Here is a 27,394-nt window from a genome sequence, read left to right as displayed (position 1 = left end):
TACAACAGAGTAATACATTTTTCATCAGCTGCTCTAAAAGAAAAGAAAGCATGACATTTTCTCTTTATCCCCCCCTCTTTCTCTCTCTCTCTCTCTCTCTCTCTCTCTCTCTCTCTCTCTCTCTCTCTCTCTCTCTGTGTCTATCTCCCCCCCATGGGTATGGGTGGGTGGTTTGGTGTGCCGCTATAGTCGTGTGTGTGTGTGTGTGTGTGTGTGTGTGTGTGTGTGTGTGTGTGTGTGTGTGTGTGTGTGTAGGCCAGAGGCCAACATCAGGTGTCTTCCTCGGTTGCCCTCCACCTTATGTATTTGTTTAGGTTGAAACTCTGTAGCCCTGGCTAGCCTTGTGTTTACAGAGATCTGCCTGCTTCTACCTCCCCAGGGTTGGGACTGCAGAAGTATAGCACCTGTCTCTGACTTTGACTTATTTCTTGAGATAGAATCTCGTTGAACACTGGCATTCCAGACATGTGCTGCTGTGCCCAGCTTTTAAGTGGGTGCTGGGGATCTTAACTCGGGCCCCGATGCTTACATGGCAAGCATTTTACCCACTAAACAAGCCATTGCCCCAGCCCCTAGGCGAAGTCCTTACAGTTTTCTTTGATTTACTTGGTAATAGGGAAAGCTGGGGTCGAAAGGTTTGATCTGGGAGTTAGCAGGTTTGCATGCTGATGAGAAAGAGCCAACAGGAAGAGGAAATTTGATTACCAAAAATGATGTATGAACTTTTCCTGTGGAGACACAACACACACACACACACACACACACACCAGACCCAAGTAATGATTGCACCAAAGTCCAACTTGGTAAAGCAATGAGTTTCTATTGGGATGACTAACAGGAGTGTGAGTGAGGGGCAACGTCCCAGTCCAGTTGACTGGGGAAAGCTGTGACCATAGGACTCGTTACACAGCCTGCAGACAGCTCAAGGGTCCAGATGTCTCAAGTCTCTGCAGTTTGGCTGGTCAGAGTCTGTAGAGAGATGGTGAGAGGCCAAGTAACACAAACACAAAGCCGGGGGGCGGGGGGGGGGCGGGGGCGGAGAAGGAACAGTGGGGGTGAGGTTCTCTTAAGCTTCTTTCTGTTTTCCTCAGCTAATGGGAGGAAGTCAGCAGGCAGCTAATCAAGCATTGTTGCACCAAGGGAACACAGGTATCTCAAGAGCACTGCAGACTGAGTACACAGCAGCCTTGGGACTGATAACCACAGCCCCAAAGAGTGGGAAGGAGTTGGTTCTCATGAGCTGAAGCCACAGCTCCCCCAAGGGCCCGGCCCCAAGCCGTTACCAGCTCGGCCAAGCATGTTCCTGGTTTTAGACATCAGGGCCCTGGGGAAAAGCCTTGGATCAGCCCTCAAAGCCCTCCGCACTGCTGCTGGGGGTGGTGGTGGTGGTGAGGAACTATCTCAGAGGAGTTTGTCACATCTTACAGGATACTCTAGGACAGTGGTTTCAGCCTGTGGGTCTCAGCCCCGTTGGTGGTCACATATCAGATAGTCTACATACCTGATACTTACATTACGATTCATAACAGTAGCAAAGTCGCAGTTATGAAGCACTGACGAAATAGTTGTAGGGTTGGGGGCCACCACAGCCTGAGGAACTGTATTAGAAGGGTGCAGCATTGGGAAGGTTGAGAACCCCTGCTGTAGGATTTTTCTAAGGCAATGCTGTTTCTGGACAGTGTTTACTGTCAATCACTTTGGGTGGAGATGAAGTACAACAAACTGAGGTTTCCTATCTCCAAAGCTATTAAACCCAAACAGCAACACAAAAAGCAGGCCAGTTTAGGCTATCAGAAGACCAGGGGATATAGCTCAGTTGGCAAAGCATTTGCCTAACATGCACCAAGCCCTGCCTGTGCCCAGTCCCCAGGACTGCATTAAGGGAGCATGGTGTTGCACAGCTGTAATCCTAGCAATTGGGAGATGGAGGCAAGAGGATCAAGGGTTCAAGGTCATCCTCATCTACATACAGAGTTTGAAGTCAGCCTAACAGATTTGAGGCACACCCAGCCAGGGATACAGGAAACCCTGAAGAAGAAGAAAAAAAAAAAAAAAAAAAGAGGGAGGGAGGGAGAGAGAGAGGAAGATTGAGAACTCAGTACACTTTCTCTAGATCTTCTGAAATTTGCATACAGTAATTGCTTTTGGCCCCTTCAAGCAAATGCAAAGGGGGAAAAAATCCAAGCTTTGGAATCATTTTAGGCACTTAGGTACTTCAGAAATCACATGGCTAAAAGAAACAGATAGGAACACAATGCTAGTTAAGATTCAGGTTCAAGGGCATGAGGACTTAGCTCATTAGTAGAACTCTTACCTAGTGATCACAAGACCCTGGGTTCGAGCTTTGACTTTAAAAAAAAAAAAAAAAAGGTGAAATTTTAAGATCCTACTTCAACTTAAGTAGTTGTTGGAGTCTCAGGAGATCAACTTTGCTAAGCTCTGAGATATGGAGGGAAGAAGCAGGGCTCCTGTTTTCAAAATGTAGGAAATTGGGTTTGGGAGGACCAGGTTTACCCATGGCCGTACAGGAGTGAAAATACCTCTATCTACCTGTATTCATATAATCATTCCTATATTCATTCCCGGGCTAGACATATATATTCAAGCATTCATTTCAACATTTTTTAAATGGGGAGAGTTGATAAAGAAGGAATTTTTTAGCAAATATTTTCTCAGTCTTTACCACTACCCTAAGAGAAAGACAGTATTCTTCGACAGATACAAAAATCAAAACTCAGAGGTTAAGTTACTTGCTCAAGGTCATTCAGCTCAGAAGAGAAGGCTTGGAATTCGCTGACACTTCAAAGGCCAAAATACCTGCCACCCTGGCAGAAGTAATTTGTTTGAAGCAGGATCTCAGCCCGTAGCCTTGGTTGGCCTAAAGCTCATTATGTAGACTATGCTGGCCTCCATCTCCCAGAGATCTGTCTGCCTCTGCTGCCTAAGTCCGCCAGAAGTCATTTCAGGAAGGGAAAGGGTCACTGACTGTGCTCACTCTGGGAAGACAGATGCTCATGAACCAGCTTTTTAATGTGTACTCAATAGCTAAGGTCAAGATGTTTGCCGGGTCAGTTGACCATGGTCTAAGCTAGTGCCTTTCCTCATGCCCAAGCAACACACAGAGTTCTTCTCTGTTCAGGAGCCCCACCTCCTCCCTGCCACATTTGCAAAGCTAGGTGGATAGAGAACATTTGAGTCAGCTGCTCCGTGCTACAGGTGCAAAGTAATCCCATCAACTCAAGTTCCGGAGAGAGACTCACTCCAGGAGAATAAAAGAGTAAAGGAGACAAAGATGTTGGTCATTTGTTGGCTCTTTCCTTCTCTGAGGCTGTTCTGTGGGTACCCAGTGTAATGATAGCATTTTTTGGGTGGTTGTTGTTATTGTTGTTGTTGTTGTTTTAGCAATACCGTGAGCTGAAGTGCAGAAGTGGCCATACATCAGCAGACCTGGGATTCAAAGGTGAGTCCATTGTTTGTCCTCACAGGAACCAACCTGTTCAGCCAGAAGTCCAGGCTGTTGAGCTCAGGTCACTGAAACCCATGCTGTAACAATAGCAGCGTGGCCTCATGGGTGGGGTGCAGTGTACAGCCTCCTACTCCTTAAGGAAAGGCATGGCAGGAGGGTGGGACCTGCAGGCTGCTTGCCTCTGTCGTAGAGAGAGCATCAGTTCTGAACTTCGGACAGACTCAGGTTCAGGTCCCAGCTCGGTGCCTCCTAGCGAAGCCTCCTAATTTCTCCCTTGCTCAGTTGCCTCATTTGTCCTATGGAAGTCATAATTCAGGAGAAATGATCACTATCAAAGAAGTGCACATAAAGAGCTGCCCCACGGTGAATGGCAATGCCCTGTGGTAGGCTGCCAATACTTCCAACACCAGCACCAACCAACCCTCTGGTATCCAGGCCCTGAGTGTGTCGCTGTAAATGACCTAACTCTGTGCTCCAGCTGTGTATCAATCCTTTCTTGTCCCCCTAGAAGGTGGGGACTCTGGGAAGAACCCTTCAGGAAAAATGCTCCCCTGGAGTGACAACCAATAGATGAGACTCAGCATGAGAAGAGGCCACTGAGTAATCTGGGGAGACAGAGTTCCCTTCTTTGGGTCTCCATTTCCTCTCCCTTCCCTGGGCCAGTCATGGCTGTTATTTTTCTTCACTTATTGGTTGGAATAACCACATGTGTTTTGTCTAACGGGCCAGTGAGACCCGGGCCCTTCCTTCCCTCATCCACCCCCAGGTTTGAGGGAATATCTGCCTCTTGACTAGGCCGGGGAAGGTGAAGCTCTGGGGATGTGGCAGTGAGACCAGGCTGGACCCAGCTGAGCACCCTGACACCCGGATTCCATTTCCTGCTTCCCAGGTGCAGCAAATCTAAATCCCTCCGTTGCACTGAGTGAGGCTTGGCCCAGAAGAGCTCCATGGAAAAGATCCACCTCTCCTACGTCGACCTGGTCTCTGAGGTGAACAAGCGTAGAACCGCCATGGCCACAAGGTATCAAAAGGTTCTCTTGTAGCTTGCTTGTCAGTTAAGAGGGAGAATGGCGGCGGCTGAGCCTCACCTAGTCTGGCAGAGGCTGTAGGAAGTAGGGATTGTGCAGATGTATTCATCCGCTGGCCTCCTAGCCGCCTCTGAGAGGGGAGGCAGACACTTTGCCCCGCACTGTGCAGGGCAGAACTTTTTCACAGGTCCCTTCAAGAGGTGATGGTGCTCTGTGTTTGGGCGTGGTAGAGTGAACTTTGAATCAGTGGATGCAGGCATTGTGTCTATTTTTTTTATTTTAAGTGTGTGCGTGTGAGAGAGAGAGAGAAAGAGAGAGTGTGTGTGTGAGAGAGAGAGTGTGTGTATGTGTGTGAGAGTGTGTGTGTGTTGCATGTGTGTGTGTGTCAGAGAGTGTGTGTATGTGTGTGTGTAAGTGTGTGTATGTATGTGTGTGTGTGAAAGAGAGAGTGTGTGCATGTCTGTGTGAGAGTGTGTGTATGTGTGTGTGTGAGAGTGTGTGTGTGTCTGTGAGAGAGAGAGAGAGAGAGAGACAGAGTGTGTGTGTGTGTGTGAGTGTGAGTGTGTATGTGTGTATGTGTGTGTGTCCACCTAGGAGTTCTGGAGGTTGAACTGAGGCCATCAGCCCCATGTGTTGAACCACTTTTTCTTTGATGATGTGATGGAAGTGTTTCAGCTCTAAAAGTCTTCATCTGCCCAGGGACATTCTTTTGATGGTAGATTAAGCATGTAAAATACCTCAGTTGAATTTGAGTTTTAAGTAATTTTTTTTTAGTTTAGTTTAGATACATCTGTGTGATTGATACACTACCAACGGGCTGTACAAATACAAATTTGACCCGCTCCCTGTTGTGATCTGTTTGTTTGATTGGTGTTTTGGTTTTTTGTTTGTTTGTTTTTGTTTTGTTTTGTTTTGTTTTTTGAGACAGGGTTTCTCTCTGTGTGTAGTTTTGGTGCCTGTCCTGGATCTCACCCTGTAGACCAGGCTGGCCTCGAACTCACAGAGATCCGCCTGCCTCTGCCTCCCAAGTGCTAGGATTAAAGGCCCAGCTTGGTTTGGTTTTTGACACAGGGTTTTACTATGCAGCTCTGGCTGTCCTGGAACTCACTGTGTGGATCAGGTTGGCTTCAGACTCACTGAGATCCACCTGCCTCTGCCTCCCAAGTGCTGGGATTAAAGATGTATGCCACCATACCCAGCTCACCCTGCATTACTACATTTGGCATGCCTGTGATGTCAACTTTGGAGATGGCATCTCTGTGGAGAATGATAGGACTCTACTGAAATTGTCACCTGGCTAGACACAGTAGGCCTCACTGTGTTGGGGCACGTGCAGGTTTGTGCGGGTTCCTTTATGCAAGGGGCAAGGAGATTACTTTGTTTTTGCAAATACTAACATGTAAGTTTGTTTACATGATTTACAAGTTAAATTACCTTAAAAGAGGCAAGTGACCTAAAAAAAAAATCTTCAAAGAGACCTCAGGTTGAAATAATTCTGATACCACAAATACAAGTCAATGGCAAGAAATGGCAGAGCAGGCACTTTGCGACACTTCTGGGGTTCCGACAGTTATAAATCTGGACGTCCTGTTCTTACTAAATCTGACCAAGATACTGACCAAAGAACCAGACGCTATTGAGTTGGAAAATGGCCTTCCATTTCCAGTAGTGGTCTCGGTGCTCTCGTGAGTGTATTGAGAAGTAAGGTGTTTGTGAATTGACAGGAGGTCTGTGTGTTTTCTTAGGGTACACACATGGGTGTTGGGGACCTTCGCTGACAGCGGTACACAGGCAATTGACAGCCCCGGTTTAGGTCACAAGGAAGATCCTCTTTCCAGAAGCTTGTGGTTACTGTGCCCTGATGTCCACCTGAAAGGAGAAGTGCACATAACCAATTCTGGGGCCTCTGTCTCATTATCAAACGCCTCTGCTCACATCCTTTCAGCAGCATGAGGGAGACTGGCTTTTGTTGGGATCACATACCCCAAGCAAATCACCTTCTGTCTCGGTTTCTTCCGCAGAAAGGTCTAAGACCTTATCGCGGTTTAGAATCTGTGTGTAGCATATGATTAGTCTCTAGTTGAAAGCTAACTTTTATACCCTGAGTGTACTCAGCATTCAGGGAACAGCAAAATCCCCTGTAGTAACTTCATATGCTGGTCCTATGCCCTGGTGGACAGGGTTAGCCCATATCTGAGCAAGATGGGAAAGGCCTAGTACACCTCAGCAGAGGAGAAAACAAACAAACAAACAAACAAAAACCAACCCGGCTGGCTGGAAAAGGGGAAAGTTAGGAAGAAGAAAGGTGAGTGTGAAGAGCCTGAGAGAGGACTGGCCCTGAGTACAAACCAAGCTGCGTGGATTCACAAAGAGTAGACGGCAGGGGAGAGAAAGCCAAGTGAAGAGAGGTTTTGCTTTAATCGTCAGAGACCCTTCTGGGGACCAGGAGGGTGAACTGTACCCTGTTGGTTCCCCAGGACCGACAGGGATTGGTGAGTTGGTTCTGAGAAGGGCACCTCCTAACTAATTCTCTCATTTTTGCACGTGGGTAGCTCTGAAGATATGACCAAAGGGTGACCTGAAAAACCTGTAAAATGTAAATAAAGCGCTTCTCTTTGGTGCTGGTATCTGGGATCCGGCTTTCCTGCTCGCCCCCTCCTTTAAAAACCACTGCATTTTAGTGTGTGTGTGTGTGTGTGTGTGTATGTGTGTGTGTGTGTGTGTGTGTGTGTACGTGTGTACGTGTACATGTGCACGCAACATGACACTCGTGGAGGTCAGAGGACAACTACTTTCAGGTGTCAGGCTGTCCATCCATCATGCGGGTCCTAAGGATTGAACTCAGATCACCAGGTGTGTCAGAAAGCGTCTTCACCGGCCGAGCGGTCTCACCGGGCCCTATCCTGCCTTTATTCGAATAACATGTTTTTCCTCCTAGAGATGAAACAATCACCAAGAAAAGTGGCGAAGACAGGGAAGTGCTGCCCGTTGTGGGCGTGGACCAAGAGCCTACCAGCAAAATTAACTTGAGGGTGCCTCCGGCTCCACCTCCTTCTCCAGCTGATGCTACGAACCTAAGCAAGTACAAACTCAATTATTTTAAGATGGGCTTCTACATAGATGCCGACACACCAGCTCCTTTGGGGTCTCTGCGCTTGCCTTTGAAGACGATCCTAGAAATCACTGTTGTCCCTTTCTGTGCTCTAGGGCCGCTGTTGAAGGTCGCTTGTCCTTGTGTGTGTCTTTCTTTTTCCTCGTTGCTGACAGAACAGCTGAAGGAAGGACAGCAGGGTTTATTTGGGTTGATGCTCTGAGGGGATACATTGTAGCATGGCAGGAAGGGGGGGCTTCACAGTGCAGAAGTCTGGGACAGCTGCTTGCTCTGTCTCAGTGGGAAGCAGGGGCAGGCTAGACCTAAGGGCCGGTGTCCCCCCCCCCCCCCCCCCCGCCCCGTGGCCCTTCCTCCTAAGTTCTATCCTCGGGAGACCCTGCAGCCTCCCCAGTACTGCCACCAACTGGGGGCCAAGTGTTCAGACACATAAGCCCATGGGGGGACAGTTCACATTTAAGCTTGCACCCCACTAACACATTTCAAGGTAGCCTGGGTTTTCAAGTCTCTGAGATGTGTGTGTTTGGTTTTATTCTTTGATTTGGGCTATGCTGTCTAGAACATTGCTGGCTGTCATCTCTGTTTGAGTTTTTTAAAATGATTGCGTCTTGTTTATGATAAAATCTTGAACCAGTTGAAAGTCTAGGCCTCGATGACAGTAACTCTAAAAGTCTGAGGCCTGGGGACTAGAGAGATGGCTCGGTGGTTAAGAGCACTTGATGTTCTTCTGGAGGACCTGAGTTCACTTCCCACAGGCTCACAACTGACTCTAACTCTAGTTGCAGAGGACTGGATGCTGCTTCTGGCTTCCACAGGCACCCACGTAACACATGCCACACACACACACACACAAATAATTATAAAAATAAATCTTTTTAAAAAAAGCTCCATGGTCCAGAGAATCCTGAGATGTTTGGGGGTTATCAGACTCTATACCAGGCACTTCCATAGTCATATAGACTTTTCATACTAAGCTAGCAGCATGCCTAGCCCCTGGGCTGATGGCAGGGCTGCTGAGTTTTAAATTTATTGTCAGTATTTTCAAAGTTTACTTCTATGCGGTTGAAGTGATTTTCAAATTCTGTAACAGAACACACCACCCTTAAAGGCAGCTGACTATAGAATAATTTGGTGGGTAGCAGTGTATCTCTTGGCTGGCTGGCCCAGGCCCCTCAGTAGAACCCATACAGCCCCTAATGACTTAGGGAGCTTCTCTGAATGGTTTGACGGCACTGGACAAACTGTGTTCGTTCAGATTCGCGTTGGAGAATGTGCTTGTCTGCCATCCTTTACTTCATCTCTTTCTTCACGAAGTTCTTTCTGCAGCAGTGCGTGGATTCTCTTCACCACAGTGCTAGGCCGTGTTCTCTTCTGTGAACTTTGGCCCTAGTGTCAGGCAGGGGGGGGGGCACACACTGAAACCTGTCATTGCCATCTGAGTGCGTGGCATATGTCACCTCGTCCTTGGCCAAGTGAGGAAACGGACCCTCTGTGCCCCATAGGGTAGCCACTAGTTAGGTGTAGTTATTTACATTTAAATGTATCCAGATAAAATGAACATGTTTTTCTACAGTTGCACGGGTCACATTTCAAGGGTTCCGTAGCTACCCGTGGCTAGTGGCTACCTTACCGGATAAGTAGATATCGCAGGTAGAGAATGTGACAACTATGGGCAGTTCTATCGTGCGCTGCTGGGACAGATGTTAAATGAAGGGTCCCAAGCCACACAGCTAGCAAAGGAGGGAAAGGGTTGGAAAGACTCATTCCTGGGTTAGTTTCATTTCGTGTTTGCTTTCGACGCACATTCCAGGGTATTTATTTTGTCCAACAAACAACCAAGAACGTGCGATATGAGTCAGGCAGTGTGCTAGCGTTACAGTGTTGTGCGGAGATCAGTCTCTGTCCCAGTGGAATTTGCATTCCAGCAGGAAAAGACTGGCAGCCTACAAACATAAATTCTATCATATACCTGGAGGGTTAAAATAGAAAATGAAGAATAAATAAAATAATCAAGGAGTAAAGGAGATTCTATTTTGCCTTAGGAACCAGTAGACTGGTTGCAATTTGAAGTAGAGCTGTGTGGGCATGCCTCTTTAGAAAGGTGACATTTGAGTAAACACCTAAACCCACTGACAGAGGTAAGATGTTGAAGGCAGAGTAAAGAGCTGCTGTGAACGTTGAAAGACAAAAGCATCCATGGCATATTTGAAGGACAACAAGGAGGCTATCCTTGGGGTTGGCTGGACTCAAGTGCATCAATAAATTAGTAAAAGATAAAGTCACCAGGAGGAGGAGGAGATGAGAGAGAGGTGGAGGAGATGAGAGAGAGGTGGAGGAGAGGAGGAGGTGAGTGCCAGAAGGCTTCTAAAGGCTCTGGCTGTGACTTTGAACAAGGTGAGAATTTATGAGAGCTTTCAGGAAAAAAGGATCACCTGGCTTGCGTGTTATGGGATTGACCCTGTGGTTTTGTAGAGTACTGACTGCATGGGGGAGGGTGGGAGCAGTCCAGCCGCTGTCCTATAGCTCGGGAATGAGACAGTCATTTGAACAAGTACCAGTTGAGGTGAACAGAAGAGTGGTCAGACTCTGGACCTATGTGTCTGAAGGAAGTGCCAATAAAAGATGCTGATAGATTGGTTGGATAGAGATTATAAGAGCTATGGATAACGGATGGTTCCAAGATGCGGGGCCTTGGGCCGGTATTATGGCTCAGCAGGTAAAGGCACTTGCCATCAACCTTGATGAACTGAATTCAGTCCCTGCATAGCTACATATGGACAACATATGTTGTCCTCTGACCTCCACATGAACGCCATGGCATGTGCATCTACCCAGACAAGCAAATAAATGCAGTAAAACATTAGAAAAAGATTTTCAGCGATGGGAAGGATGGAATTCCACCAGCAAGAGGCACAGGTTGGTGTGACGAGGCAACCCAGGAAATCCATCTCTGCCAGTAAACGGCCAGATGGAGATGTCAAGTAAGCAGAGGAATATGCAAATTTGGTGTTTGGGAATAGTTACTGCACTCACGATGACACTCTGGGCATCATCAGCATGAAGATAGTATTTAAAACCCCAATTCTAAGTAAGATTGCCAGAGAGATGAACAGCCCTGAGCCTGGAGAACCTCTGTCATAATATCCAGATGATAAAAGGAGAAAGCAGTAGAATAAAGAAACAGAAGGTGACAGCAAACACTAAAACAACAGATGACAAAGCCATCAGGGACACAGGAGAGCAACATCCTGGAAGCTGAGAAAAGAAAGGCTCCTCCTTTTCACCCCTCCTTCCTCTGCTCTCCGTTCCCAAAGCTAGGGTATAGCTTATGGAGGGAGAGAAGGAACCTGGGCAGGGTAGGGTGGGGCTGAGTGGATTGCCTCACCTGTCTGTGTGCTGTGAGAAATCACATCACAATCTCTCGTGACCCAAAGACACTTCTCATCTCCTCCTCATTCAGACACCTGGCAGCTGGTGGGATGAAAGAGTCTGTGCATTCTGACTTCTGGGTCTTTGGGTCTGAGAGAGAAAGTATGGTTAAAACCCAATGGTCAGGGCCTGAATTGTATTCCTCCACCAGAGTCCTATTTGAAGTCTTAATTCAAACTGAAAAATCCTGAATTTGAAATGATCCAAAATCCAAAATGTTTGAGGGCAATTACATGATGCCAAAAGTGGGAAATTCTTCACTTACCCTTATGTGATGGGCTGAACAAAATGAGGTCACCCTAAAGATATGTAAAATTGCCTTCTGACTATGTGCATGCAGTATACAAAAACCTTGGGTGGGTAGCTGAAATCAGAGGAGCTGGTGCTCATCAGGCCCCTGGGAAAAACAGTCCATCCCCAGCAGGGATAGCAGCAGAAGAGCAAAGGGAACCCGTATTCCTATGCTTCAGGCCCACTGCTGAAATGCCCCATAACCCTGGGGAGATGTAAAAGTCTTCCTCTCCTTTTCTGTCTTTCAAACAACAAACCTGAGAGATCCCAACACCAGACTGTGGAGCTAGCAGATGTGGAACCCGCAATGAAGACACGCACGTTGGTAACAAATGCTGGCCATCTGCATGTATTCTCCCACATGCGGTGAAAGCAGGCCCATCTTAAGCACAGATGCACCTCAGCCAGAGACAGGGAGACAGGAAGTTTGGATTGACTGATGCCCCAGTGGGATAAAAGTTCAAGCTGAACCAGCAAGATCAAATACGCTATCGCTATTGCACCGCGTAGAAGGAAATGAACTTCACTTACTAAAAAGCAGAGCTCTGGGATGATGCCTCGGTCTGTAAAGTGTTTGCCTTGCAAGATGAAGATTGAGTTTGACCCCCAGAAGCCATGTGGAAATTTAAAAGGCTGAATGTGGTGGTGCATACTCGTGATCCCAACACTGGGGGAGAGGATAGGAGGCGTTCTGGTGCTCACCGGCTCAAGTGCCAGGCTAGTAAAGTCTGTCTCACAAAAAAAAAAAAAAAAAAGGAACAAGTAGATGGTGGCTGAAGAATGATGTCCCAGGTAGTCCTCTGACTTTCACACACCTGCATGGACACACGGGCACACACATGCATACACACATACTCAAATACACACACGAAATGTTTACACACAAGAAGCAATACTACAGGTACTTCAGGGATGAAGAGTTACTTATGAGCCGACAGCTTCAGTTTTTACAAGAGGGAAGGGTTCTGCATCTGGCGGTGATGTTGGCACAAAACCATTTATTGGCCCGTTACGTACATTTAAAACTGGTCAAGATGTGACCTGTGAGATGCTCAGCTGGCTAAAAACTCTTGCCACCAAGCCAGACTCCTTAAATTCAACCCATGGAGGAAACTGACTCCTTTAAATTGTCTTCTGACCATACACACACTAGTAATTTTAAATGGTAATGATGGTAATTTTTATTATATGTGTTCTATCATAATTTTTTTAATTGGAAGAGAAGTTCTGTAAGGTATGCTCACCTGAGAGTTGTGGCTTAAGAATCTGGTACCAGGCCAGCCATGGTGATGCATGCCTTTAATCCCAGCACTCAGGAGGCAGAGCCAGGAAGATCTCTGTGGGTTTCAGGCCAGCTGGTCTACAAAGCAAGTTCCAGGAGAGCTAGGACTGAGAAACACAGAGAAACCCTGCCTTGAAAAACAAAACAAACAACAAACAAACAAACAAAAATCTTGTGTCTGGACCAGGAGTGATGGCACATGCCTTTAATTCCAGCACTCAGGAGGTAGAGGCAGGCAAATCTCTGAGTTTGAGGCCAGCCCAATCTACATAGTGAGTTCCAGGACAGCCAAGGCTATGCCCTCAAAAAAATAGTATCTGTAACAACAGATAAAACCTGAAATTAATCTAGAAAAGAGGGCAAGCTGAAGGAGAGATGCTGAGATTGTTCAGGAAGAGGCAAGAACAGAATTGGATGGAGGTGGGAAGGTGTGCATTCCACTGCTGGCCTGAACAAAACAGGAAAGAGCAGGCTTAAGCCTCTCAGACAGACAGACACACCCATGGATACATCTGGGATGTCTTACAGTCATATCTTCCAGCCCAGAGGCATTGTCTGAAGACTGGAACGTGTGCTTTTAAGCAAAGATCTCAAAGACAGTAAGGTTGTATAAGATAACTTTATTTCACAGGGCAAAGGGTTAAATACTACCTAACTCAGTGCTACCTGAAGCTTTCGAAGCTGTAGTAAATGAACCTTCTGCAGGAACAGTTCCAGTCACAAGAGTGGCCCCCCTTTAGAAACGCTGCTGCTTCTCAAAGCTGATGATAACCATACAGCTTACAAGGACAATGGCTTCATGAAGAACCAACCATGCTTATAGATTTTGCTCCAGATTGCTGCATGCTATGAACTTTTTAAGATGAACACCCTTTTAAAAGCTGACAGAAGAGAATATAGTATATATAAACTGTCCAGGTCCCTAGGCGGCATCTCTGTCTAATCAGATGGTGACTCTGTACATTGACCTGGATGAATGAAAGCTTGAAAAGCAGAGAAAAGCTCCGTGCAGCTGGCTGGCTCTCTCTGCAGCTGCTTCACCCAGGAGCCCCAAACTTGACCTTCCTCTGCCTTTGCAGGTAGGGATATGGGGTCCTCACATCTCAGAGAGCTTGATATCATAGGTGACCATGTTGAAGTTGTCCCAGGCAAAGAGCTTCCTCTCCAGGGGGTTGTAGTCGATCATGCTGCTGTACTTGTAGCGATTCTTGAATGGAATGGTCAGGGTCTTGCTGATTCCAGTGCCAGTGTCATAGGCAAAGTTGACCATTGCGTGGGCTGAGGAGTAGCTGCTGACCGTGTACAAGGTGCCACAGATGACAAAGGCATTGGCCACGGACTGCTTACGGATGTTGGTCTCCCAGGTACGCTCGATTTCCAGATTCTCTGGGTTCAATTTGGAGAGGACTATGGCTCCTTTGGCTTCCTCTGTGCTGTAGATGACCCAGAGGCCGCTCTCATCCACAGCTAAGTCGATGTCCGTGTAGCCCCCCCAAGCATATGGGAACTGTCCATGGTAGCCAGCCCCAGGAATTTCCTTCTCAGCTTTCACTGAGTCAGTGTTCAGCTCGTACCTGAGCACAGTTCTGGACTCGGCCCCCTGGAAATAGAGGCTCCCCGCATACACCACAGCACCTGTGCTTTCCAGAGGCCGGGGTAGCACGTGAACCTTTGAAGGGTAGCCCTGCTCGAACTGGCTTATCAGACTGTACTCATACACCTGGCGGATGCCTGTGCCAACAGTGTCAATCCTCCATGTGGTCGCCTGGGTGTAGGGGTGGGCGGGCTTGGGGTCTCTCATCCATACTCCATACTTGCCAGTGATTGTCTCAGCAGTCCTCAGAGTGACTGGCTCTCCTACCCAGACTAGCGCTCCACATCCTGATGAATCAAAAAAAAAAAAAATGCCATATATCTAGTATCCATAGGTCTTCCAAACACAGCAGGATTGTGGGAGCAGAGCAGAGAAGGTGGGGACAGAGTGGATGGACATCTACACCCCGCCACCCACTTACCATGTGACCAGTGAGGTGCTTAGCTCTGTAAGCCTTGGCTTTCTTGTTCATTTTATTTTACGGATGTTGGTGTTTTGCCTGTGTGAATCTGTGTGAGGGTGTCAGGTCCCCTGGAAGTGGAGTTACAGACAGTTGTAAGCTGCCATGTGGGCACTGGGAATTGAACCCAGGTCCTCTGGAAGAGCTGCCAGTGCTCTTAACTGCTGAGTCGTCTCTCCAATCCCCTGGCTTTCTCATTTATAAAGGAGGCTAAAGGTTTGGGATAATGAGGTTGTTGTATACATGTGATTAGACATGTCCAGGGGCTGGGTCTAGAGAAATACACAGCAAATATCATGTGATGAGTCTGGGAGATGAGTCTTGAACTCTGTAAGGGAAAAGGCTGTACTGAGCTCTGACTGTGTTTGTAATTCTCTCCTTGAGCTTGACAGGGATTTGTGGGTGTTTATTACATTGTTCTTCATGATTTTCAAGTTGGGTTTATTTTATTTAAACAAGAAATCCATTCATTGTAAGTATAATCTCTATATGACCAAGTTTTTCAAGCCTAACTTGAGGGACCACGTATTTAATGCATCCATTTAAAATATCATAAAAATGGGCTGGAGAGATGGCTTAGAGGTTAAGAGCACTGACTGCTTTTCCAGAGGTCCTGAGTTCAATTCCCAGCAACCACATGATGGCTCACAACCATCTGTAATGAGATCTGGCACCCTCTTCTGTATACCTAGTAAATAAATAAATCTTAAAAAAAAGTTTATTTTAAAAAATCATAAAAACAGAGTGATTTTTTTAATCTAATAAATAGATGAGAATTTCAGTTTAGTGAACTCAAGATAAATCTCTCTTCTTTCATGGGTGCCTTGAGTTTCCTCACAAAAAGCAAACAGTGATGCTTTTCCCTCAGGGAATCGCACTTGCAATGCTTCAGGACACCCTTCCATACCCTTCAGTGCTAGCAGGGATTGTTAATAACATAGTCTGTATTATTTTCTGAAAACAACATCCTTATTTCATGGAACACTTAGAGAGGGACAGATGTACTTTTCCTTGATGGACAAAGGTCAGAAAAATACCTTTAGTAACAGAAATGCTAAGATGATGCATGGTATATACCTGCCCCGCCAAGGGTGGGAGGTGGGAGGATATAGGGCTTGTGGGGGAAAGGTTGACTTCCTGTACACCCTTCTAGACAAGGCAGCAGAGAGGGTTCTACTCCCCTCTCCCCAGCTCTGGCTCTAGGAAAGTCACCTGTCTTGCCCCCTGGGTGAACAGTTGCTCTACCCAAACTGAACACAGAACCAGACACACAATGGCCAGGTGGGCTCCGAAGGGAAGAGAGCTAACTTCATACCGTTGTTTCCCTCTTTGTTCCTGGGCTGGCCGGATGGACTCTCTTTCAGTATCTGAGAAGCAGGAACCTCAGTTAACTCTGACTTCAGTTCCTGGAAGGCCAACGTGTCCACATTCCACTGAGAGACTGTATTGGAAGAAAGAGACAAGTGGTAGTCAGCGAAGAAATGGCACAAGAGCGGGCTCTGGGGGTGACACTTGATCTGCTCCCAAATACTCGATATTTGAGATTTGCTTTGGGGGCCAGGTAAAGGAAGATGCAACATGACTGAACCACCTCAGTGGCTTGTTGGAACTGGGGTGATGTCTTCACTGGGGTTCACTTTTCTCTTTACTTTTATGACTATTTGAAAATGTGCATAATTAAAAAGCAATTATAAAATACAATAAGAGTTTTATGTGATTTATATAAATTCCACTAGGGAGATTGATTGCTCATAAAGTATGGTTTCAGGAATTCAAAGACAGTCTGTTATTAGGATTCTCTTAAATGTTTGAATTTCTGCAACTTAAGGGGCTTTACTTGTTATATGTGTAAGAATACTTGTAAGACTAGATCAACTTTTGGTTTTTAACTCTACTTTTATTTTTACTTATAATTATGTCTACATATATTGATGGGGTAAGGTGATATTTCCATATATGTACACATTGATGAGTGATCAGCTCACAATAATTGCATACCTATCAATAATAATCATTAAGGACTGGAGAGATGGCTTAGGGGTTAAGAGCACTGACTGCCCTTCCAGAGATCCTGAGTTCAATTCCCAGAACCCACATGGTGGCTCACAGCCATCTGTAATGAAATCTGGTGCCCTCTTCTGGCCTGCAGGCATACATGCAGGCAGAACACTGAATACATTATTATTTCTCTCTGTTGGGAACATTCACAACCTTTTGTAGATATTTTGAAATACGTAGGTAATTGTCAGTAACACATTAAACTTTATATGTACCTTTCTGAGATCAATTTGCATAAGGAAGACATGTTCAAGTTTCCTCTAGGAATTCCTAGAAAAGGGAAGTGGCCACCACATGAAGGTTATTGTGAGCCACCTTTTCCTAGCGTCAGATTCCTTACTGTTTGCACCTGATGAAAATTATTTCCTATTTGACAGTAGGCTGATGTCCCATTTGGTGACTTAGGGAGAGCAAAGTGTATATTAAGAAAAGAACTGTGCCGCCGGGCGGTGGTGGCGCACGCCTTTAATCCCAGCACTCGGGAGGCAGAGCCAGGCGGATCTCTGTGAGTTCGAGGCCAGCCTGGGCTACCAAGTGAGTTCCAGGAAAGGCGCAAAGCTACACAGAGAAACCCTGTCTCGAAAAACCAAAAAAAAAAAAAAAAAAAAAAAAAAAAAAAGAAAAGAACTGTGCACGCCTGACTCAGAAAGAAGACAATGAGATGTCCTCTTTGGCGTCAGAGACAATAAAGAAAGCGGAAAGAAAAGACTAAGGCTAGTTATTTTCATAGATGGCTTTCCTAAAAATAGCTGAATTATTGACACGGACACCAAAAAAGTGTGTGTGTGTGTGTGTGTGGTGATAATTAGTTCTTGATAGCTTTTCCCGTAGTTTAAAAAAAACCTTCTCATGATGCCTCCAAAGTTTCAGAAGCTTCCTGCTGTAGGCTAATAGTTTGCTATATCTAGGCTGTTCTACCTCTTGGACCATATGATCCAGCCAACCATAATGGTAATCGAGGTATTGGTGGTGGCAGATAGGTATGCTGTATGAAGCAGCTTTACAACCTTTGTATGACTTTAGTCACAAGATGGTCCTGGCACACCTGGAGCACTTTAATTTTTGGGTACTGCAAACAGTACACAATTAGGACTAAAGTGATGGGTATGATGCTTTCCTTCAGAAAAATATATAGATTAAATCAGGTATTTTGGTATGAGAAACTTGTATACCCAAAAAACAGCTTTGGGTAACCATCAATAAATATGCTTTGAATGGCTGTTTGAGGTTCAATCCATCAGAAGCTGGACCTTCCTGATGCCACAGAGCGCCTAAAATTCACCTTGGAGTGACTCTCTTTCTTGGATTGTCTCACACAACACAGAACACGCAATAGCTTCCTAAATTATATGCATATATAAAGGTTATCTAAATGAAATCATTAAATAGCAGGAGAGACAGAACCCCAAACGGACATCTCTCATCACTAAATGAAGCTTCACTACTGGGAATGAGTTACATGGGAACCCCCAAACAACTGAGGCTGTTACAAAGACTATAGATTTCTCTCCACAAAATGATGGTAAGACCCTATTGCTAAAAATAATACCTATACAACTAATTGAACAGAGAGAAGTTGAGCAAGTACCTACCTAAAGCCTTCACCCCTACTGGCTAGTGTTCTTGGTACCAAAGGGTACTCTGCTTGCCACCAAAGTGGAAAGATAAACACTAGCCAGCTACAAACCCTTTGATCTACAATGGTGTCCTGCCTGAAAGATATGCTAGGGCAATAGTGGCACAAAGCTTGTGGGAGTAACCAACCAATGTCTGATTTAATTTAAGGCCCACTCCATGAGATGAACACGTGCCTTACACTGCTTGGGTGACCAATAACCCAAGACCAGATAGGACAGGGACCTAGGGTAAAAGCAAATACAAAATACAAAAGGGACATAGCAATAAATGACTCTTAACATTCTGCTGAATGTTAGCATTCGGACCTGCCCTTTGGGGACCTGGCCAGTGCACAGGCGGTTCCTTGGCCTGCTCGGGATCCTGACAGCTTCATACACTCATTGCTCCGTAATCTCTCTGCACGTGTGCTGTGTCCCTTCATAAAGGGTGGGCCCTGCCCACTTTCTCTACCTCTATTCCCACAAGGTCGAGTCTGCACCTCATCTCTCCCCCCTTTTCCATCTTTTTCTCTCCTCTTCTTTCTCTTTTCTCCTCTGCTCCCTTCTCTCCCTTCTCCCCAATAAAATCCTCTGTGTGACCACTGTCTGCGTGGTGTGAGTAACTTTCCGCCGTTCCCCTTGGCTCCACCTGCCAAGGCCACTGCCAGGCCATTTTTAAAATATAACACTACACTTTTAGAGCAGTATCTTGCTCAGCCATCATCAGCGAAGCTTCCTCCAATAGCAGATGGAAACAAATACAGAGACCCACAGCTATCCCTTACTAGAGAGTGAAAGACCTTGGAATACTCAGCCCTAAAGGGAATGTCTCTATCAAATCCCTCCCCTCAGGGCTCAGGAACCCTGCAAAAGAGGGGCCAGAAAGGATGTAAGAGCCAGAGGGGATGGAGGACACCAAGAAACAAGTCCCTTTAATTCAACACGATTGACACACACATGAACTCACATAGAGCGTGAGGCAGCATGCACAGGGCTTGCATGGGTCTGTACCAGATAGTGCCCAGTGCCCTAGAGGTGAGAAGTGGACACATGCCCATTTCTAACCCAGGAGCAATCTTTAATTGATAACCACTTGCAAATAAAAGATTAGTTTTCTCCAAGGGAGTCTCACTGGGGACACAAATTACTGTTAAGGGTGGGCCATATGCCCAACAGTAGATAGATGGCCAACAGAAGATTAACTCGCTGACATCTTTGGAGTTTCCTTGTCTCAAGGCTTTTTTTTTTTAACCCTACAGGTTTTGTGTCTATATTATGGCTTGCAGTTGTGTGTTTTTATGGGACTCTTGAATGCTTTTCTTGGGCTGTTTTCCTTCAGTGTATTTGTTTTGTCCTGTTCTGGCTTGATTTTGTTTTATATTTTATTTTATTATTATACCTTAGATGCCTGTTTATTTTTTAATGAAAGAAGCTGGGTGGTAGTGGCACACGCCTTTAATCTCAGAAATTGGGAGGCAGAGGCAGGTGAATCTCTGTGAGTTCGAGGCCAGCCTGGTCTACAAAGCGAGTTCCTGGACAGCCAGGACTACACAGAGAAACTCTGTCTCAAAAAATAAAAAAAAATAAATAAATAAAGACCGAAAGGGGGTGATGAGAGGGGAGGTAGGGAAGACCTGGAAGGAGTAAATGGAAGGAAAACCATAATAAGAATATATGATGTGAAAAAAATCTATTTTCAATAAAAGAAAAAAAGTAATTCTCTCTGTTAAACTTCCCTGGCTTAATGTACTATGTGCCTACTGCATCCTTATTGGGCTCAGACAGCGGCTGGTGACCTCAGGAGAGCCACTGAGTTCCTGTCCAGTGACCCCCACCTGGGGCAGAGCACAGGCCACCCACATAGCACAGTCACCCACCAGATCTTCTGCCAGAGAGGCACAGGAGTACAGAATTCTGTTCTATCCTGGTCCCACCATGAACCCCCCAGCTCACAGTTGGGAACAGGAGACCTCAGCTCTGTCGTCTCGCTCCCTGCCTTCCCCAGCTCTTTACAGGAAACCACGCCTCATGCACTTTCCTTGTGGTAAACAAGAGCTGTAGTAACAGACTATCAGGGAAAGGCTTCCAGAGGCCACTTGGCTCATTGCCAGTTGGCAGGTGCAGCGGTTGGGTTAGGAACCTCCTGGTGGCCTCGTAGTCATCCCAGCCAGGAGCTTCTGGCAGCACTGGGATTCCCTGGGGAGAGCCATCTGGCATGTCTGCTGAAGGCTTGGAAGCTCTGTGCAAAGGGACCTGGGCTGAGCCAGATGTTGTAGTTTCCTTCAGTTCTGCCTTGGCCCGGTTCTGGGGCTTTGGGCAAATGAGTCCACCTCCTGAGCCCCAGGACTGTGAGCTGTACAAAGATGTCAGGTTGTTTTTGAGGATTATATAGGAACCATAAATAAAATAATCCTGAATAAGAAAGTGTCCCAACTTTGATTTTTCTGGAATGTTTAAAATCACTAACATTTCATTTTGAATATAGAAAGAGAACAAATGACCAGGAGAATAATATCTGTATTGTATCAGATGATTGAAGCTTTCAAGCCTTGTGTTTATTTTTGTTTATTTTTGTTCTTAGTGGTATTGCGGTTCAGTCCTTCCATCATTAAAATGTTTTGAGACTATTCGCCTACTCTGTCCTTAACCTCATACTCTAGGGGAGCTGGACCTAGGGACTCAGCCCATTATTAACTAATTTGTATGCCAATGCAAATGGCATTGTCAAGATTTTTGGTTGGGGATTTAGCTCAGTGGTAGAGTGCTTGCCTAGCAAGCACAAGGCCCTGGGTTCGATCCTCAGCTAAAAAAAAAAAAAAAAAAAAAAGATTTTTGTAAATATATTATTGTCAAAAATGCAGAGAATAGGTTTAAAAAATGCCATGCTATTTCCAGGTGGACACAAGACTTCAGGAAAGTGAAAGTTAGCGAGCAGCCGGTGTCTCAGTTGGCCTGGGTGCTGTCCTTAGATCCAGTGTGTGCTACAGGGACGTTAGGGTCAGGATGGCCCCCCGGGTTCTTAATGACTGGGTGACATTTGCACACAATGGTGGAACTCAAGCAGAGGAGAACATTGCAATTCCACCCCTTTGCCTGGGTGGCCACTGTGTCAGGCATGGCCCAGGCTGCTTCCTCCTCTTACCCCTGCTCAACATGATAACCCAAGGCCCTGCTGAACACCTTTGGTGCTCAACCCCTTCCTGATCATCTTTCCCCAGCAGTTACTATGGCAACCTGACTCTTAAGAGGTATCACTTGCTAGGACCACATGTCAGCACCCTGCCCAAGCTTCTCTGACTGTATAATTCTACAAGAACCAGCCTGATATCCTATTTGTCATAGATGAGGGACTGTCAGACCCAGGAATAAGTGTCCCCTGGGCTAAACTTCTGTTCCCCCTGTAGTAAACAATTTGATGAGACCCCCTTCTTTCCATTTTCAACTTTTCATTCCTGGAATCACTTACATAGCTTTTTGTTGAGAGTGTAACTTCATTCAAGTCTGAAACCTGCATAGAACTCTGAGTGACAATACTTCCCCATCTGCCCTCTCAGAGCCCAGCTGAAGTCTTAGCCACCACAGGGCAGCTGTGTGACTCTTGACCCCTTAGCTCCTTAGGACCTCATTCTCTCTCCTCCACTGTCAAATTCAGAATTGGATGTCTTCCAATTTGAATGTAAATATTTAACCATATAATCATTAACGGGAGGAAGAGAGGGTACCATGGAATACACATGCTGTAAAAGCAGAAGTGGGCACTGTCTGGGGAGGCAGACATCAGGGAGGGCACAGGGAGGGCAGTAGTTGGGGAGGGAGTTAGATTTTCAACCAAGTATAATAGCATATATTAAAAAGACCATGGAAGCCCATGGTTTTGTGTGCTAACTTAAATTTCAATAACAGGAAAAAAATCATCCCTATTTTAAAGTTATTCATTTGGACCCCACATCAGTGATTACAGTGTGAAATCTTTGCTGTGTTCTGGATAAGAACCAAGCATGCTGAGAACAAAGGAGCTTGTCCCCTGCCGAGCTAAGCAGTGACTCGAGTTTTCTAGCCTCACATCCATGCAGATCTTACCTTTCAAGTGAAGATCTCTTTTAGAAAATGCTTGTCCCATCGTGTTATTTTGGAGATTGTCAACCCTGAGAAGATGGTAGGATGCTGCACTCCCCATGCTCCATTTACTTGGATCCAAGTTACTCCTCAGCTGTGACCCCTCTCTCGCTCTCTCAGAGAGTGAATTGCATAGATCCTGACAGCTCAGCTCTAAGCACTTCAGCGCGTGCTTAGGACAGTGTCCCTCATAACTACGCTATTACCTGAGAAACGGAATGTTAATATAGTGGCCTCCCCAATAATTACTCCATATCAAAGTTCCCCAATCACCCCAACTCTACCCCTCCTGTAACCATCTCCTGTCCATGTAGGAGCTGATTAAGGATGTCCACATATTTGGTTTCCAGGTCTTTTACATTCCTCTATCTAAAACAAGCCCTCCTCATTTTCATTATTTCTTGACATTAATGCCTTTGAAGGGTCAAGACTAATTGTCCCACATCTGAATTTGTTTCCTCATGAAATAAGTGACTGTTTAGGAACATAAAAAGTGACAAGGAAAATATTTAGAAAACAAAATACTACTTTCTAGCCATCAAGAATAATGTGCCCATCTTTTAATCCACCCAAAGACCCATCTCCAGGCAAGAGCCAGAACAGACAAATGGAAAAGCCCCTCTGTGAGAAGGGCCACTTCAGAGCTGTCCAGGGACCTTTGATTCAGCAACAAAAGGCAAAATTTCCAAAGCCCCACATCAAGGGACCTGATAGAGAAATTGCTTCCTCTTGATTTACCAAGGTAGGAGATTTAAAAACAAAATACCACCAGGCATAGTGAAACACACCTTTAATCCCAGCACTCATGAAGCAGAGGCGGGCAGAGCTCTGAGTTCAAGGCCAGCCTAGTCTACAGAATGAGTTTTTAGGACAGATGGGACTGCACAGAAAAACCCTATCTCAAAAAAACCAAGTAAATAATAATAATAATAATAACAACAGCATCAACACCAGTTTTCACTGCACAGATCTTTTGGCATTTCATAAACAGAGGCCATTTTGATAAGAATAATAATTTCTGAGAAAAAACAAATTCTGAAAAAGTTACCCAAAGGGGACAGCCGGCCATTTTCTACCGACTATTCACCATATGCCCTCACCTGGCCTTGAGTTTCTCATCTGGCTGTAGCCAGTGGTGACTTTGTCATGAATGGACACAAGAACTCAGATCCCACTGACCTAAACAAGGAGCCAACTTGCTAGAAACATGCAAAAGTGTTTGCTTCGCTCACCTTAACTCAGCTATATAGATGTAACCAACTGTTTTATTAAATAAGAAACACAGAAATAATGCAAAAGAGAAAGCCGAGAGGTCAGAGCTCAGAGCTGAAATCTCACCCTTCCGCCTGCGGTGTCCCAGCTTCCCGAATGAGGGCTCCTTTTCCTGTCTGTTAGTCTATTTAAAGAGACAGAACAAGCCACAGCTATCTCACCTCACCAGTTCCTCAGCTGGTCTTGTTTCCTCAGACTGGAAGCTTCTGTGTCCTCATCCCAATAGCTCTCAGCTGAACTGTGTTGCTCCAAAGCCTGAAAGCTTAACCAGCCAAATGCTTCTAGTTTCTGGTCCTCACGCCTTATATATCTTTTTGCTTTCTACCACCACTCCCTGGGATTAAAGGCTGGCTTTCTGGGATTAAAGGCGTGTGCCACCACCGCCACACTCTTGCTATGGCTCTAATAGCTCTGACCCCCGGACAACTTTATTTATTAACATACAATCAAAATCATATTTCAGTATAATTAGATTACCACCACACAGCTATTGTGTGCTGGATCTGCTGTTTGGGAGAGAAAAGACAAAACAGAGAGAGAGAAGCCCGGGAGCCCTGTAACCAGTCACCAGGATACATGCCACTGTCTGGATCGGGCAGCACCCCTCCCCCCCCATCCTGCATTCTTACCTTCCCTGGAGCCTGGCAGACTATCCTGAGAGGAGCGTTGGGTTGAGGGACACTGGCCCCTCCTCAGCCTTGCTACCTCCTGGCTGCTGCCTTCCAGCCTCCTGGCCAGGTCTTCATTCTCTTGTTCCAGCTGCCGCTTCTCTTCTTCTAGAGCTGACTTGTCTTGTAGGAGATTATTATAGGCCACCTCCAGATCCTGGCTTTGGATCTTCAGCTGGTCCCGTTCCCTCCTCAGGGCACCTAGCTGGCCCTGCAGCCCCTCCTGGGCCTCCTGGGTCCCAGCAGCCTGGCCCAAGGTCATCTGGTGAAGGAGACTCTCCAGGGAGCTGAGGCGGGCTTTGGTGGACTCGAGGTCTGCATGTTGGATGCTGCTGTCTCTCCGAAGGTCTTGGATGGCTGACATGGCTTGGTCCTCCCCGGGGCAGCTGGATTCAACGGGGCTAGCCACAGTGAAGGTGTACTGGCATCGGCCACTCCGATCATTGGCCTTCCGTAACTGTGCCGTTCTGGCTCCCATTCCCCACACCAGGCAGGCCAGAAACAGCAGCTGGAGAGCTGGCATCTTGGGACCACAGCTGCAACGGCACGCACAGAAGGACGTTAATGTGGAGGCTGGGTGAGTTTCTTCTGGAAAACTCTGCTGCAAGGTATCCGGATGGGTGGTCCTGCAGGCTCAAGCCTAAGGTCCAGAGAGGTTTATATGTCCTGGGGAGCCAGCCCTGGAGGGAGGGAGAGGTGACCACGTGAAGCTGGGTTGGGCCAGCCACAGGGGTGTGTGTAGGGGGTGGGGTGGGGGGGCGTTGCACTCACACTGCCAGCAAGATTCTAAGGAAATAAAGATTATTTTGAATTTATTTTTTAGAAGTCCCACTAAGTGGACCCCACATTCCAGTCATACCCCTTAAGTTTCTAGCCTGTTTGTATGTACATATACATATACATATATGCCCACCTGGTCTAACAGGAGTAGCTGGTTGTGTGCTTGTTTGGACAGAGATGTAAGTCTAGTTCATGCTTCACTGGGGACCCCACCCTGGACCAGTCACTGTGTAAGGAACTGGGGGAACAGATGTGCCTGAGAAGACATGCCCTGGAGCAGAGGCAGAGACGAAGGAAAGCCTGAAGAAGAGGCTAGTGCCCCACAGGCTCCAGGCCCCTCCAGAGGAGCTGAGAGCAGGATTCTTCCCCCATCCTAGGTTTAGGACAAATATGTGGACATCCTTAGAAACACTCCCTAACCATAGCCTCTTGTCTTGGGAATCTGTGCCAGTGTTTATGATGGGTGTGCCCCCAAAAGCCTACTGGGGAGATCTGTGCAACCATCTCTGAAAGATGCTTTCCAATGTATAAAATATAAGGAATCAGAGAAACACAGGATACTAAGTTTACAAATATGAAATTATTTCAACACTTGAAATATATGCTGTATAACATATTTAATATAAGGTCTGATTTCAAAGTACTTTTGATATATACAATATTTCAAGAAAGCCATATCAACTGTAATGTAGGAATCAAAATATAGGTTATTGTTAGTATAACTTTAGGTTTATGGATGCATCTGTAACTAGATAAAATGACTTAGTGAGAAGGTTGTGAAAATAAAGATGTAATTTATTTACCAATTCAGACTCATGGGCTGAAATCTAATAATGCCTGCTTTTCAAAGAGAGCCAGCTACTGTGAAGGCTGAGGTACGAAGATTGTTTAAGTCTGAAAAAAGAGTTCAGGGCCAACTGGGGAACAGAATGGGACTTCCTCTCCTAAAAAAAAAAAAAACAAGTGGTAAACAACCAACCAACACACACATACACACACACACACACACACACACACACACACACACACACACACACACCAAAAGAAACCCAAAAGAGGGGGGCAGGGAACCCTAGCAGAGGTGCCAAGTACCAAGCACTGTAGGAAGTTCATGCAAGGCATACTGATTGGTATGTGTATGTGTATATATGGTGGGTATGTGAGGGCGGGCACACACGTGCCATGTTGTCCATGTGGAGGTCGGAGGATAACTTTTGGGGGCCAGTTTTCTCCTTCCACCGTGGGGTCTAGAGATTGAGCTCAGGTTGTCTGGTTTGCACAGGAAACCCTTGGCCCTGCTGTGCCATATCACTGCCCCCTCATGAGTACCTTAAAGCAACATTTGCATTTGAGCAATTTGGGGCTATCAGATCCTAACAGCATCTTCAATATTTGTGTAATAAATATTTCTGATGTCCCCTAGCAGAGTCACCTGAAGTCTGAAAAATCACATGTTGCTCTAAATACGTTCTTGTGTGGGTGTGGGAGTGGGTATGTATGCGTCCATCTGAGTAGGTGCACATGTGTGTGTATAGGTGTGCATGTGGAGGCCAGAGGTTGGTGGCCAGGTCTTGTCTTCTATCACTCTGCACTTTAGTTTTTGAGACAGAGTCTCTCGCCGAACCTGGGGTTCACTGATTTGGTTTGATTGGCTGGTCAAGCAAGCACTAAGTACCCTGCTGCCTGTGCCTTGCCAGGGCTGGGCTTGCTGGTATAGTCCTGGCTTTTGACATTGGTGCTGGTGATCAAACTCAGGCCAGCATGCTGCCATAGCAAGCCTTTTACCAACTAAGCCATTTCCCTTACCCACTAAGCTGTTACTGTTCAGGACTTCTAACGTTAAACCTGAGCCCGAGACATTGATGAATGGCTTCCTGCTTAGCTGCTGACTAAACAACAGTGCTATTCTCACTTTGTAAATCAGAATCACTGAAAATGATTTTTTTTAAAAAAAAAAAAAATCATATAGTCAGCAGGAATGACGTTCAAATCTGTTTGCCTTTACTCTTAAATGTCTTTCTTCTGAAAGGACTAAGATGGTTCTTGTCCTGCCAGCTGCATAGAAGAAAAGAATTCTGGGAGAGAAAAATGTGAGTAAGCAGGACTGCTTTGCTTCCAAAGGAATAACACAGTACTAGAGTCGGGCTCCTGACTTCAGTCGGTTTTCCTTCCACGGCACAGCTGGTGGCCCACCATCCACACTTCCCCAGGCCTGGGCAGTCAGT

At 46.1% G+C, this 27,394-nt stretch overlaps 1 protein-coding gene across 1 annotated transcript; it reads right to left on the bottom strand.

The window, feature by feature from the left end:
• Window positions 1-13,205: 13,205 nt before the first annotated feature.
• On the bottom strand, window positions 13,206-25,061 carry Myoc (myocilin). Its single transcript, XM_006974746.3, has 3 exons — window positions 24,351-25,061; window positions 15,975-16,100; window positions 13,206-14,486 (listed from the first exon to the last, which is right to left on the bottom strand). The coding sequence occupies exons 1-3, from the start codon at window positions 24,910-24,912 to the stop codon at window positions 13,702-13,704; spliced, it is 1,473 nt and encodes a 490-aa protein (XP_006974808.1). The 5' UTR covers window positions 24,913-25,061; the 3' UTR covers window positions 13,206-13,701.
• Between the last annotated feature and the right edge of the window lie 2,333 nt (window positions 25,062-27,394).

This window comes from Peromyscus maniculatus, chromosome 11 (genome assembly GCF_049852395.1).
Source record: "Peromyscus maniculatus bairdii isolate BWxNUB_F1_BW_parent chromosome 11, HU_Pman_BW_mat_3.1, whole genome shotgun sequence".
NCBI lineage: Eukaryota > Metazoa > Chordata > Mammalia > Rodentia > Cricetidae > Peromyscus > Peromyscus maniculatus.
Note: the sequence above shows the minus strand (reverse complement) of the source record. Positions and strands in the feature narration are given on the sequence as shown.